Source organism: Macaca mulatta, chromosome 2, assembly GCF_049350105.2.
Source record: "Macaca mulatta isolate MMU2019108-1 chromosome 2, T2T-MMU8v2.0, whole genome shotgun sequence".
Taxonomy (NCBI): domain Eukaryota; kingdom Metazoa; phylum Chordata; class Mammalia; order Primates; family Cercopithecidae; genus Macaca; species Macaca mulatta.
This window is the reverse complement of record NC_133407.1, coordinates 113,754,848-113,767,869: the sequence shown is the minus strand read 5'-3', so window position 1 is coordinate 113,767,869 and position 13,022 is coordinate 113,754,848. Positions and strand designations below refer to the sequence as shown.

At 55.1% G+C, this 13,022-nt stretch overlaps 2 protein-coding genes across 10 annotated transcripts; one reads left to right on the top strand and one right to left on the bottom strand.

Moving 5' to 3' along the window:
• The first annotated feature begins 95 nt into the window (after positions 1-95).
• Positions 96-4,846, top strand: IFRD2 (interferon related developmental regulator 2). Of its 3 annotated transcripts, NM_001266837.1 has the most exon segments (12): positions 96-358; positions 1,906-2,025; positions 2,113-2,197; positions 2,291-2,415; positions 2,499-2,656; positions 2,823-2,873; positions 2,957-3,135; positions 3,222-3,327; positions 3,649-3,786; positions 3,875-4,003; positions 4,082-4,177; positions 4,317-4,765. In NM_001266837.1, coding segments are annotated over 12 exon segments (1,518 nt in total). In that variant the 5' UTR covers positions 96-108; the 3' UTR covers positions 4,398-4,765.
• LSMEM2 (leucine rich single-pass membrane protein 2) lies at positions 4,474-13,022 on the bottom strand. Of its 7 annotated transcripts, none has more exons than XM_001102600.5 (4): positions 12,881-13,022; positions 5,991-6,101; positions 5,716-5,904; positions 4,474-5,508 (listed from the first exon to the last, which is right to left on the bottom strand). In XM_001102600.5, exons 1-4 carry the CDS (start codon positions 12,936-12,938, stop codon positions 5,375-5,377), a joined length of 492 nt encoding a protein of 163 aa, XP_001102600.1. In that variant the 5' UTR covers positions 12,939-13,022; the 3' UTR covers positions 4,474-5,374. The 7 variants fall into 7 exon arrangements, with proteins under 7 accessions (XP_001102600.1, XP_014986350.1, XP_028699990.1 ...); XM_015130864.3 differs by having other exon boundaries at positions 5,716-5,901; XM_028844157.2 differs by having other exon boundaries at positions 5,716-5,901; positions 5,991-6,230; positions 12,881-13,016.

Sequence of the window (13,022 nt, the reverse complement as noted above, 5' to 3'; positions counted from 1 at the left end):
TGGACTACCATTCCCGTGGTGCTCTAACGCGCAGCCAGCCGCCGTCACCTGCGCGCTCAGGCCCCTGGGATTAGTAGTTTTAGCCTCGTGGATGTGGGCCTGAATCGGATGGCCTGGAACTCGCCTTCCCGGCGACCTGTTTGGCAGGGGGGGGCGCCTCGCGAAGATGGTGGCGCGCGGGGCGAGTGGCGCCCGTCGTCTGGCCAAGTCTCAGCGCAGCGCACCGGCCGGCATCTCGCTGCCCTGGAGCCCACACCCACCGGGTCCCTGACCCCGCGCCCCCCGCGCCCGGTTCCCGGCATGCCTCGCGCCCGTAAGGGCAACACGCTCCGGAAGGGTGGTCAGCGCCGTGGAGGAGGTGAGTGGGGTGGGGGGCGTGGGACAGCTGATGAGCGGCGGGTGGGGGTCCTGCTGGGTCCCCGTAGTTGTTCTCGAGGGCCCTGGGTGGGGAACCCCCTCGGCCAGCCCCGCGCAGCTTCCCAGAACTCTACCGAGGCTGGCACGTGCCCCAGCAGTCATTGGCCACGTGCGTGCCCAACTTGAGCTCGCTGCCCACTGCCTGTTGGGAGTCCGCGCTCCCAGCCGTGACCCGGCCAGCCTCTCCGGGCCTCAGTTTCCCCGTTGCCTCTCTGCCTCAGTTGCCTGCTGGGTGGGCAAACTCACCGGACAGAGCAGGAAGCCAGTCCCCTTGCCAAACCCTGATCCTTTCCTGGACTGATCAAGGAAGTTGGCGGGAGTCCTGGCCTGCTCCGGTTAACAGAAGGAGGGGGATCTGTTGGGAAGCTACCTGATTAGGGCCTTGGCACCTTGGCAGGCCTGACTCCACAAGGTGGCTGACTATCCTGGAGCCTGAGGCAGTCTTGGGACTCGCTTATCAGCTTAGGCCAGGAGCCTGTCTTAATGCAGTAAACACTTATGTTTACTCTGCTGGGATGGGGTGTGTACGACGCACAAATTTATTTATTTTTATTTTTGAGGGGGAGGGGAGGACGGCTGATCACAGGAAGGAGGAAAATACGTAGGCATAACTTTAAACTGGTCACCACCATGGTGGGGTTTGGGTGGGGGACGTCTAATAGGGTATAGAACATGGTCACTGAATGGTGTCAGCCCCAGACTTACGACTCAGGGAGGCCTGGGGGGAGGTGCTTCTGGGTGAGTCCTGAGAAGATGGAGAAGAGAGCAAGTTGTGCAAAGTCTTGGCAGCTGGAGGGACCCCAGCACAGTGGAGTGAATGAGGGAAGGCTGGGCTGCTCTGGCAGGTAGGATAGTAAGATAAAATGGGAGCAGGCTGGGTGTGGTGGCTCACATCTGTAATCCCAGCACTTTGGGAGGCCAAGGCAGGCAGATCACCTGAGGCCAGGAGTTCGAGACCTGCCTGACCAACATGGAGAAACCCCATCTCTACTAAAAATACAAAATTAACTGGGTGTGGTGACGTATGCCTGTAATCCCAGCTACTCGGGAGGCTGAGGCAGGACAGTCACTGGAACCTGGAGGCGGAGGTTGTGGTGAGCTGAGATGACGTCATTGCGCTCCAGCCTGGGCAACAAGAGCAAAACTCTGTCTCAGAAAAAAAAAAGGTGGTGGGGAGCAGAGGCCAATGTGTAGGCTGGACTTCCTCCTGCAGGTGAGAGGTGTGAGTAGTTCTTAGAATTAGGGGCAGCTTGGTGATCACACCCTGTCCAAAACTCTGCCACAGCAGCCACCCTTGCCAGTGTGAGCCCTTGTCCCTGGACAGAGCCCACACACAGGAGTGCACCAACCCTACTGACCTTTGGCTTTGGTTTTCCATCTCCGAGAGGAGCACCATTCTATCTTTTGGGATTATGAGGTTGGGTGAGGTACCCCCAGCCATCCCTCATCAGTAGAGGCAAGTTGAGTGTCCTATTCCACCTTCCCCAGGTGCCCGGAGCAGTGCCCAAGCTGACTCGGGTTCCAGTGATGATGAGGCAGCCAGTGAGGCCCGCAGCACCACCAGTGAATGCCCCAGCCTTCTCAGCACCACTGCAGAGGACAGCCTTGGTGAGAGTGGGTGGAAGTTTGACAGGGGCTTGGTGAGGGCTCCATGGGCTGAGCACAAGAAGCAGTGCTGACCAGGTGGCCTTCCAGGGGGGGATGTCGTGAATGAGCAGGGCCAGCAGGAAGACCTTGAGGAAAAGCTGAAGGAGTATGTGGACTGCCTCACAGACAAGAGGTACCCCTGGCTGCCAGCCAACTCCTACACCCAGCTCCAAGTGTGACCAAGGGAGGGCTGGCCTATATGACCCCCCTTCTCGACCTCCCCCAGTGCCAAGACCCGGCAGGGTGCTCTCGAGAGCCTGCGCCTGGCCCTGGCGTCCCGCCTACTCCCCGACTTCTTGCTGGAGCGCCGCCTCACACTAGCTGATGCCCTGGAAAAGTGCCTCAAGAAAGGTTGGAGCTGGGGGTGCATGGGAGACTTAAACTGGGCAGACGCTGGCCCTTGCTGCATAGGCTGACTGGAAAGCATCCCACAGGGAAGGGAGAGGAACAAGCCCTGGCCGCTGCTGTGCTAGGTCTGCTCTGCGTGCAGCTGGGCCCGGGACCCAAGGGTGAGGAGCTGTTCCACAGCCTGCAGCCTCTGCTGGTCTCTGTGCTCAGTGACAGCACAGCTAGCCCTGCTGCCCAGCTCCACGTAAGTGTGCCTGTGCCCCATGAAACCCTTCCTGCACCTTATCCCTCAACAGAGTGCTGGGTTCCCCCTGTCTTCAGCCTCCCTTACTCTGAGGGAAGTGAGCTCCAGGGCTGGGAACCCAGATTCATCCGCTGACTGTGGCACAGCATTGCCCTTCTCCCAACAGTGTGCTTCTGCTCTTGGCCTGGGCTGCTACGTGGCTGCTGCCGACATCCAGGTGAGTGGTCTCTGGGCACAGGTGGTAGAGCATCTAGGGCTGTAACTCTGCCTCTGAGCTCCCCTGCCTCCCTGTGTTCCTAGGACCTGGTCTCTTGCCTTGCCTGCTTAGAAAGTGTTTTCAGCCGGTTCTATGGCTTGGGCAGCTCCACAACTCCTGTGGTTCCTGCCAGCCTGCACGGCCTGCTCTGTGCTGCCCTGCAGGCCTGGGCATTGCTGCTCACCATCTGCCCCAGCACCCAAATCAGCCACATCCTTGACAGGTAGGGGTGGCTGTCCACTGGGATGGAGGGGGGATCTCAAAAAGGCCCCCAACCCACACATACAGCTCAGCCTGCCCCTTCCCTAGGCAGCTGCCCCGGCTGCCCCAGCTCTTGTCCAGTGAAAGTGTGAACCTGCGGATCGCTGCCGGTGAAACCATTGCACTGCTCTTTGAGCTTGCCCGGGACCTTGAGGTGCGAGGGACAAGGATGGGGGGTGCTTGGTGATACCACCTGCCCATCACAGGCTGGATGCAGGGGGTGCCACAAAAAACAGAGCAGCTTTAGGTCATTATGCAGAGGAGGTGGCCCCAACACAGATTCATCTGCTAGATGTCATGATGGGTGCCCTGAGCAGCGGTGTCCTGGCCTGACAGACGCCCAGGAGGGGTCAAAGGGGCCAGTCAGAGAAGAGAGGGTCTTTCAGGGAAAGGATGGGTTTCGGCAGTGCCCTGTTCAGAGCCAGCAGAGCTCAAGCATCTACCTACCACACACCTTCCAACGCTCCCGTTGCAGGAGGAGTTTGTTTATGAGGACATGGAGGCCCTCTGCAGTGTCCTGCGCACTCTGGCCACTGACAGTAACAAGTACCGTGCCAAGGCTGATCGCCGGCGCCAGCGCTCTACTTTTCGTGCCGTGCTGCACTCCGTGGAGGTGTGTGTGAGAACATATGTGTCCTAGTGAGGGTGCACTCCCAGGCATAGTAGCCAAGCCCAGTTGTGTTGGCCCCTCTACCCTGCAGGGCGGTGAATGTGAAGAAGAGATAGTGCGCTTTGGCTTTGAGGTGCTCTACATGGACAGCTGGGCTCGGCACCGGATCTACACTGCCTTCAAGGAAGTGCTGGGTTCAGGCATGCACCACCACCTCCAGGTGCGGGGATGCACAGGGAGGGGACACCTGGTGTGGCTGCTTCAGTCTGGCCTGAGCTCACTGCCCTCTGCCCCCCAGAACAATGAGCTACTCCGTGACATCTTTGGCCTGGGCCCTGTGCTGGTGCTGGATGCCACTGCCCTGAAGGCCTGCAAGGTTCCACGCTTCGAGAAGGTTTGCACCCTTGGGCACCTTTCTCTTCCCCCTATTCCAGTGTTTCCTGGAGGCCTGAAATTCTGCAGAGGCTGGAAGAGGACCCCCAGCCCTTTCCCTTCCCAGCTCCCCAAGGTGTCACTCTCTGTCCCCACTCTAGCACCTGTACAATGCTGCCGCCTTCAAAGCCCGGACCAAGGCTCGAAGCCGTGTGCGGGACAAGCGGGCAGACATCCTGTGAAGCAGGACCTGCTGAAGAGGAGACTTTCTATGCTCTTGGTCCGTATTTTTAACAGAAGACAGTGCAACAACTGGTCTCCACCAGTATTTGTCACTTTATTTTTTTAATGACAAAACCAAAGACAGACATGGGGTGGGTAGCTGGGGGCCCGGACACTTGGGACCCTGGCCCCTTTGTCCCTGCACTCAGCCCTGTGGCCTCTTCCTGCCCTGTCTCAGGCCAGGCTAAATACGTGCCTGTCCCAGGGCTGTGGGGCAGGCACTAGGGGGCCTTTCCCTTCCTTTCCTTTCTCAGGCCCAGGATGACCCACTCTTAGGGGGGTGGTGGCATCTGGACAAATGCCACCACAGCAGGTGGAGAGGCAAAGCTACCTGGAATGGATTTGTGTGCTGATTTTTAAGAATTATTAGAGATAATTAAACAGAATGGTCAGGCTTCTGTGGTCTTAACCCCTGGGTATTTTTCTGTTCTCCCTCCCCACCTACCACCCCAGGCTTGGGCCCAGCTGGGTCTTCCACAATGTCACGTTTGCCCTCCAAGGCAGTCTTTCCCCAAGTGGTGCCTCTCCTGCTACTCAGAGCCCAGCCTGTCTTTGAGAGCTGAGGCTGGACCCCCACTGGGAGGCCTGGCAGAGTTTGGGTGATTGCTGTGGGGGCAGCTATTTCTAGACTTCAGAACCTGCCATCTGGGGTGGCCAGAGAGTGCTGACAGGCCACAGGAGGAGCCCAGAAGCTGGTGCCCCTTCCCCTGACCTTGGGCCACCCAAAACAAGGCTTTGGCACCAGAGACTTGGCTAGGCCTGGCTTGAAGAGATCAGGAGAGGCAGGCAGCTGTGAAGTTAACATCGGGTTCTTATACAAAAATCTCACCAAGGAAATAGTGTAGATGTGGCAGCCAGCAGTAGGGAAGGAGAGACCTGCCCATAGCCACTTTATTTCCCCCACACACACCCCCAGGCCCCAGATTCAAATGGCATCTCAGCTGGGTGTTTGGGTCTCACTGGAGTTGAGCCTCCGAAGCTGGCTGAGGCTGGCCAGGCGGAGTTTGAGTAGCGTCTCCTCCTGTGTGCGGAGCGTGTGTGCCATGATGCGCAGGGATTCGCTCTGCAGCACTGTGAATGGGAAGTGGGGGATCATCAGACCATGTGCCACCCCATGACCCCTGCAGACCCAGCCCAGGACCAGGGGCACCCACGGGCCTCCCACCCCATCTTTCATTGCTGCAGCATCTGCAGTTGGCTCCTTCCAGCTGCACAGAAGGGCCTCCCAGTCCCCACCACCTTGCTGTCTATTCCTGCTGGCACCCTGTGCATCCATACCACTCAGGTAGACAGCCAGGAGTGCCAGCGCCAGGCAAGTGAGCACCAGCAGCACGAGCAGCAGCAGGAACCCTCCTCGTCTGTACACAGGGCTGCAGCCAGCCTGGGCACACAGTGATGGCGGCAAAACGCTCAGCAGCTCATTCCACGGCCGTGCCTCTTCAGTCAGACAAGGGCGCAGTGTGCCTGCTGGGGGGATGGGACATCGGTGGGGTGGTGGGTGCACCTGCTTTCGTCCCTTCCCCCAGCACATCATCCTCACTGTCCCCGCTCACCTCCACTGTGTAGGTCGCTGATGGACTCCACCCGATGCAGGTGCACCTCCTGCACGTAGTTGGGGGCCAGTGGCCCCCTGCTCTGGCTGGGCATCATTTGTGCCACGGAGTCTGCAGGGGCAGCGCAGGCTGATTTAGCCAGTGGTGGGTCAACCCCCTTCCTTTTACCAGGTGCCTTCAGGCAGCAGGGACTTCTGGAGGATAGGGATAGTGGGGCGTTTGGTTCCAAATCCCCTAAAACTGAGTGAGGAGTGACCCTTGATTTGGATCCAGGATGATCGCAGACCCTTACAGGCTTATTCTGTATACAGGAGCAGCAGGTACATTTGATTTGTTTCCTTCCAAGCACCCCAGGGACTCAGGCATTCCTCTGCCTGCTCATTTCTAGCAGTTTATCAGCCTTCAATGCTAAACCCGCAGCAAATGGAATTCAGTCCTGCCTCTTTTGTCAGTTCTCCCTGCAGACCCAATGCCTGGCATCTTCTGGTCAGAAAGCCCTATTGTAGCCACTCTGGTGCCTTTCCCTCCTGGCCTTGGTTCTGTGTTCGTTAACATACTCGGTGTGACTCTGCTGTACATGTGTGAACCCTGCTGTTTTCATTCAACATTTACTATTGGAGAGACCCTTCTTTGTTATACTGTTTCATATGCCTCTGAGTTCTCGCCCTTCACACATCTCTCTGAGGCTGCCTGGGCATCTAGGTTGTTTGCAGTACCCCTCCCCCCCACCTTTTTTTTGAGACAGTAAAGTTTCACTCTTGTTGCCCAGGCTGGAGTGCAATGGCGTGATCTTGGCTCACCGCTGCAGTTCCCTTTTGAAATTAACCCCCAGGACATCTACCGTTGAGTATGAAGGTTTTTTTCCCAATTTCCTGATAGTTACTAATTTCAGTTCCCAGAAGTGGAATTATTGAAATCAAGAGCAGAGTTTTGTGTTTTTTTTTGTTTTTTTTTGTTTTTTTTTTGTTTTTTTTTGAGATGGAGTCTCCCTGTGTTGCCCACGCTGGAGTGCTGTCGTGATCTCGCCTCACTGCAACCTCCACCTCCTGGATTCAAGCGATTCTCCTGTGTCAGCCTCCAGACTAGCTGGGATTACAGGCGTGTGCCACCACGCCCAGCTAATTTTTGTGGGGTTTTTTTTATTTTTTTTGTTTTTTTTTTTGAGACGGAGTCTCGCTCTGTAGCCCAGGCTGGAGCGCAGTGGCCGGATCTCAGCTCACTGCAAGCTCCGCCTCCCGGGTTTACGCCATTCTCCTGCCTCAGCCTCCCAAGTAGCTGGGACTACAGGCGCCCGCCACCTCACCCGGCTAGTTTTTTGTATTTTTTGGTAGAGACGGGGTTTCACCATGTTAGCCAGGATGGTCTCGATCTCCTGACCTCGTGATCTGCCCGTCTCGGCCTTCCAAAGTCCTGGCATTTACAGGCATGAGCCACTGCATTCGGCCGTGTTTGGTTTTTGTTTTGGTTTTTTTAAGATGGAGTCTCCCTCTGTCACCCAGGCTGGAGTGCAGTGGCAGGATCTCAGCTCACTGCAACCTCTGCCTGCCAGGTTCAAGCAATTCTCTGCCTCAGCCTCCCAAGTAGCTGGAATTACAGGCGCCTTCTGCCACACCCAGCTACTTTTTATATTTTTAATGGACATGGGGGTTCACCATCTTGGCCAGGCTGGTCTTGAACCCCTGACCTTATGATCCACCCGCCTCAGCCTCCCAAAGTGCTGGGATTACAGGCGTGAGCCACGGCGCCTGGTGAGATGATGATTATTATTATTTTGAGATGGAGTCTCGCTTTGTCGCCAGGCTGGAGTGTAGTGGTGTGATCTCAGCTCACTGCAATCACCCCCTCCTGGGTTCAAGCAATCCCCCTGTCTCAGCCTCCCAAGTAGTTGGGATTATAGGCACCCACCACCGCCCCCAGCTGATTTTTTGTATTTTAGTAGAAAAGGGGTTTCACCATGTTGGCCAGGATGGTCTCAATCTCCTGACTTCATGATCAGCCCGCCTGGGCCTCCCAAAGTACTGGGATTACAGGTGTGAGCCACCGCACCTGGCTGGTGTTTTTGTTTGTTTGTTTGTTTGTTTTTTGAGACAGAGTCTTGCTCTCTCACCAGGCTGGAGTCTTGGCTCGCTGCAACCTCCACCTCCTGGGTTCAACTGATTCTCCTGCCTCAGCCTCCCGAGTGACTGGAACTACAGGCGCGTGCCACCATGCCCGGCTAATTTTTGTATTTTTAGTAGAGACGGGGTTTCACTATGTTGGCCAGGATGGTCTCGTTCTCTTGACCTCATGATCCCCTCTTCTCGGCCTCCCAAAGTGCTAGGATTACAGGCATGAGCCACTGCACCTGGCCTTTCGTTTGTTTGAGACAGAGTCTTACTATGTCACCCAGTGTACATGGAGTACAGTGGCATGATCTCAGCTCACTGCAACTTCTGCCTCCTGGGTTCAAGCAATTTTCCTGCCTCAGCCTGCGCAGTAGCTGGGATTACAGGCACGTGCCACCATGCCTGGCTAATTTTTGCATTTTTAGTACAGCTGGGTTTCACCATGTTGGCCACGCTGGTCTTGAACTTCTGACCTCAAGTCATCTGCCCATCTTGTCCTCCCAAAGTGCTGGGTTTACAGGCATGAGCCACCATACCCGGCCAATATTTAATTATATTTTCTGGTTGTTCTTTAACTTGATTTCCAAAAATCCTGGTCCAGATGCCAAGAGCTCCAGATACCTACCTGGAAGCTGATAACAGTGGGGAAGAGCATTGTGGGGACACCTCCAGATAGAAGCAAGGATGGCCTTGCACTCTGGGACTGTCATTCTCAGGACAGTAACTCAACCTCCATGATTTACTTGAAACTGCCTTTTGACATGCTCAAAAGCAAGTACAACAAAAACAAGCAAGTGCTGCCAGTCATTATGTCTGGGTGGTGGGGTTAAGGTCATATTAAATTCTCTCTTTGGGCTGGGCACTGTGGCTTATGCCTGTAATCCCAGCACTTTGGGAGGCCAAGGCAGGAGGATCAAGAGTCTAAGAGTGCCGGGCGCGGTGGCTCAAGCCTGTAATCCCAGCACTTTGGGAGGCCGAGACGGGCGGATCACGAGGTCAGGAGATCGAGACCATCCTGGCTAACACGGTGAAACCCCGTCTCTACTAAAAATACAAAAAACTAGCCGGGCGAGGTGGCGGGCGCCTGTAGTCCCAGCTACTCGGGAGGCTGAGGCAGGAGAATGGCGTAAACCCGGGAGGCGGAGCTTGCAGTGAGCTGAGATCCGGCCACTGCACTCCAGCCCGGGCTACAGAGCAAGACTCCGTCTCAAAAAAAAAAAAAAAAAAAAAAAAAAAAAAAAAAAAAAAAGAGTCTAAGAGTTTGAGACCAGCCAGGGCAACTTAGGGAGACCCCATCTCTACAAAAAATTAAAGATTAGGGCCGGGCGTGGTGGCTCACACCTGTAATCCCAGCACTTTGGGAGCATGAGGTGGGCGGATCACGAGGTCAGGAGTTCGAGATCAGCCTGGTCAACGTGGTGAAACCCTGTCTGTACTAAAAATACAAAAAATTAGCCAGGCATGGTGACGAGCGCCTGTAGTTCCAGTTACCCAGGAGGCTGAGGCAGAAGAATCGCCTCAACCCAGGAGGCAGAGCTTGTGGTGACCCAAGCTCAAGCCACTGCACTGCAGCCTGGGTGACAGAGCTAGACTTCATCTCAAAAAAAAAAAAAAAAAAAAAAAATTAAAGGTTAGTTTGGTATGGTGGCATGCTTCTGTGGTCTCAGCTTCTCAGGAGGCTGTGGTGGGAGGGTTGCTTGAGCCCAGGAGGTTGAGGCTGCAGTGAGCTGTGATCGTGCCACTGCACTCCAGCCTGGGCAACAGAGGAAGACCCTGTCTCAAAAACAAACAAAAAAATTCCCTGCTGCCAGATACGGTGGCGCACACCTATAATCCCAGCACTTGGTGAGGCAGAGGCAGGTGGATCACAAGGTCAGGAGTTTGAGACCAGCCTGGCCAACAGGGTGAAATGCTTGCCGGGCGCGGTGGCTCAAGCCTGTAATCCCAGCACTTTGGGAGGCCGAGACGGGCGGATCACGAGGTCAGGAGATCGAGACCATCCTGGCTAACACCGTGAAACCCCGTCTCTACTAAAAATACAAAAAACTAGCCGGGCGAGGTGGCGGGCGCCTGTAGTCCCAGCTACTCCGGAGGCTGAGGCAGGAGAATGGCGTAAACCCGGGAGGCGGAGCTTGCAGTGAGCTGAGATCCGGCCACTGCACTCCAGCCCGGGCTACAGAGCAAGACTCCGTCTCAAAAAAAAAAAAAAAAAAGAAATGCTGTCTCTACCAAAAATATTTAAAAATTAGCCAGGTATGGTGACAGGCGCCTGTAGTCCCAGCTACTCAGGAAGCTGAGACAGGAGAATCACTTGAACCTGGGAGGCAGAGGTTGCAGTGAACAGAGATCATGCCACTGCACTCCAGCCTGGGCGACAGAGCAAGATTCTGTCTCAAAAAAAAAAAAATTCCTCTTTGTACTTTGTTGTGCTTTTCTCACACTTTCTAAATTGAATGTGAATTATTATAGGAAAAACACACAGTAAATGTTATTGTTAAGATCCCAAAAGAGGCCAGGCATGGTGGCTTATGTGTCTAATCCCAGCATTTTGAAAGGCCAAGGTGGCTGGCCGAGCGCGGTGGCTCACGACTGTAATCCCAGCATCTTGGGAGGCTGAGGAGCGTGGACCACGAGGTCAGGAGATCGAGACTATCCCGGCTAACACAGTGAAACCCCATCTCTACTAAAAATACAAAAAAATTAGCCAGGCGTGGTGGGCGCCTATAATCCCAGCTACTCGGTAGGCTGAGGCAGGAGAATGGCTTGAACCTGGGGAAGGCGGAGCTTGCAGTGAGCCCAGATCGAGCCACTGCACTCCAGCCTGGGCGACAGAGCAAGACTCCATCTCAAAAAAAAAAAAAAAAAAAAAGGGCTGGGCGCAGTGGCTTGGCTCACGACTGTAATCCCAGCACTTTGGGAGGCCAAGGCGGGCAGATCATGAGGTCAGGAGATCGAGACCATCCTGGCTAACCTGGTGAAACCCTATCTCTACTAAAATACAAAAAATTAGCTGGGCGTGGTGGCGGGCGCCTGTAGTCCCAGCTATTCGGGAGGCTGAGGCAGGAGAATGGCATGAACCTGGAAAGCGGAGCTTGGAGTGAGCGGAGATTGCGCCACTGCACTGCTCCAGCCTGGGCAAGAGCGAGACTCTGTCTCAAAAAAAAAAAAAAAAAGAGAAAAGAAAAGCCAAGGTGGCCAAGGTGGGAGGATTGGATTGGCTGAGGCCAGGAGTTCAAGATCAGGGAGACCTTTCTGTACACACACACACACACACACACGCACAAAGGAGGTAAACATTTCCTCCTACCAGGGGCCAAGCTCCTCTCCTACGATGTTGAAAATGTTGGCAGTGGCTCACGCCTGTAATCCCAACACTTTGGGAGGCCAAGGCAGGTGGATCACCTGAGGTCAGGAGTTTGAGACCAGCCTGGTCAACATGGTGAAACCTTGTCTCTACTAAAAATACAAAAATTAGCCGGGCATGGTAGTACATGCCTGTAGTCCCAGCTACTCGGGAGGCTGAGACAGGAGAATCGCTCAAATCTGGGAGGCAGAGGTTGCAGTGAGCTGAGATCGTGCCACTGCACTCCAGCCTGGGTGACAGAGTGAGACTCCATCTCAAAAAAGCAAACAAAAAAGCAAATTAGCCGGGCGTGGTGGTGCATGCCTGTAATCCCAGCTACTCAGGAGAGTGAGGCAGGAGAATCGCTTGAACCTGAGAGGTGGAGGTTGCAGTGAGCCGAGACCGCACCACTGCACTCCAGCCTGGGTGACAAAAAATTTTAAAAAGTTGGGGCCGGGCGTGGTGGCTCACGCCTGTTATCCCAGCACTTTGGGAGGCTGAGGCGGGTGGCTCACGAGGTCAGGAGTTCAAGACCAGCCTGGCCAAGATGGTGAAACCCCGTTTCCACTACAAATACAAAAATTAGCTAGGCATGGTGGCAGGTGCCTGTAATCCCAGCTACTTGGGAGGCTGAGGCAGAAAACTGCTTGAACCTGGGAGGCGGAGGTTGCAGTGAGCCGAGATCACGCCACTGTACTCCAGCCTAGATGACAGAGCGAGACTCCTTCTCAGGAAAAAAAAAAAAAAAAAGTTGAAAATGTGATAAGAGGAGCTTGCTAGCTCTGTCATGGGCTATAAGATGGAGCCATGGAGCAGACAGTCCTATGTCCTGGCCAGTACTGGACCTGTAGCTTCCTAGATTTCTGCTGTCCTGGCTCCTCTGAGCATCAGTACTTCTTATATGCAGTGGTGCAGTTAGGCGAGTGGCCACCAAGCTCTTGACTAGCTGAGTCTCAGTCTGACCGGGCCAAGGGACCCCCAACCCTAGGCAGTTAGGGATATTTAGACCCAAGTCAGGGGAGGCCAGAGGCCTATCTACTTTTCAGTCCATGGGACAGGTACCCAAATGCTTTCTGGAACCACTGCCCACCCCAATCCCAGCTTCCTCCCTTAAGAGCTGAACTGGCCAGGCAGCTGCCCGGATGCCCACACCCACCTGAGCACAGCCTGTAGTTGATCCACTCCTAACTGGGTAGCTTCCCCCATTCCTCCTTAATGTCCCTAGCAGGGGAAACTGAAGCAGGGCCTGAGGTGACAAGGGGTTCCAAGCATGGCAGGCTTTTCCTCCCTGCATAGGGGGCAGGTCCTTTTATTGGGGAATGAAAATGGGTAACTAACTTACTCAAGACAATGAGGTCAGTGGGACAGAGGGTAGGTCTCTCCATGGTCCACAAGGTCACAGGACTGAGGGCTTGCCCTCCCTCATGGTCACCCTCTCCTACCTTCTTGGGTCTCCTCAGGCATGGCAAACAGTGGGCAGTCGGGGGCCGATGATGGCATCCAGTAGCAGGACTGGACAAAGGCAGCAGTGGCTCCTCTGAGAGCCCAGGGAAGGCCTGGCTGCCTCCCAGTCTTGGCCTAAAA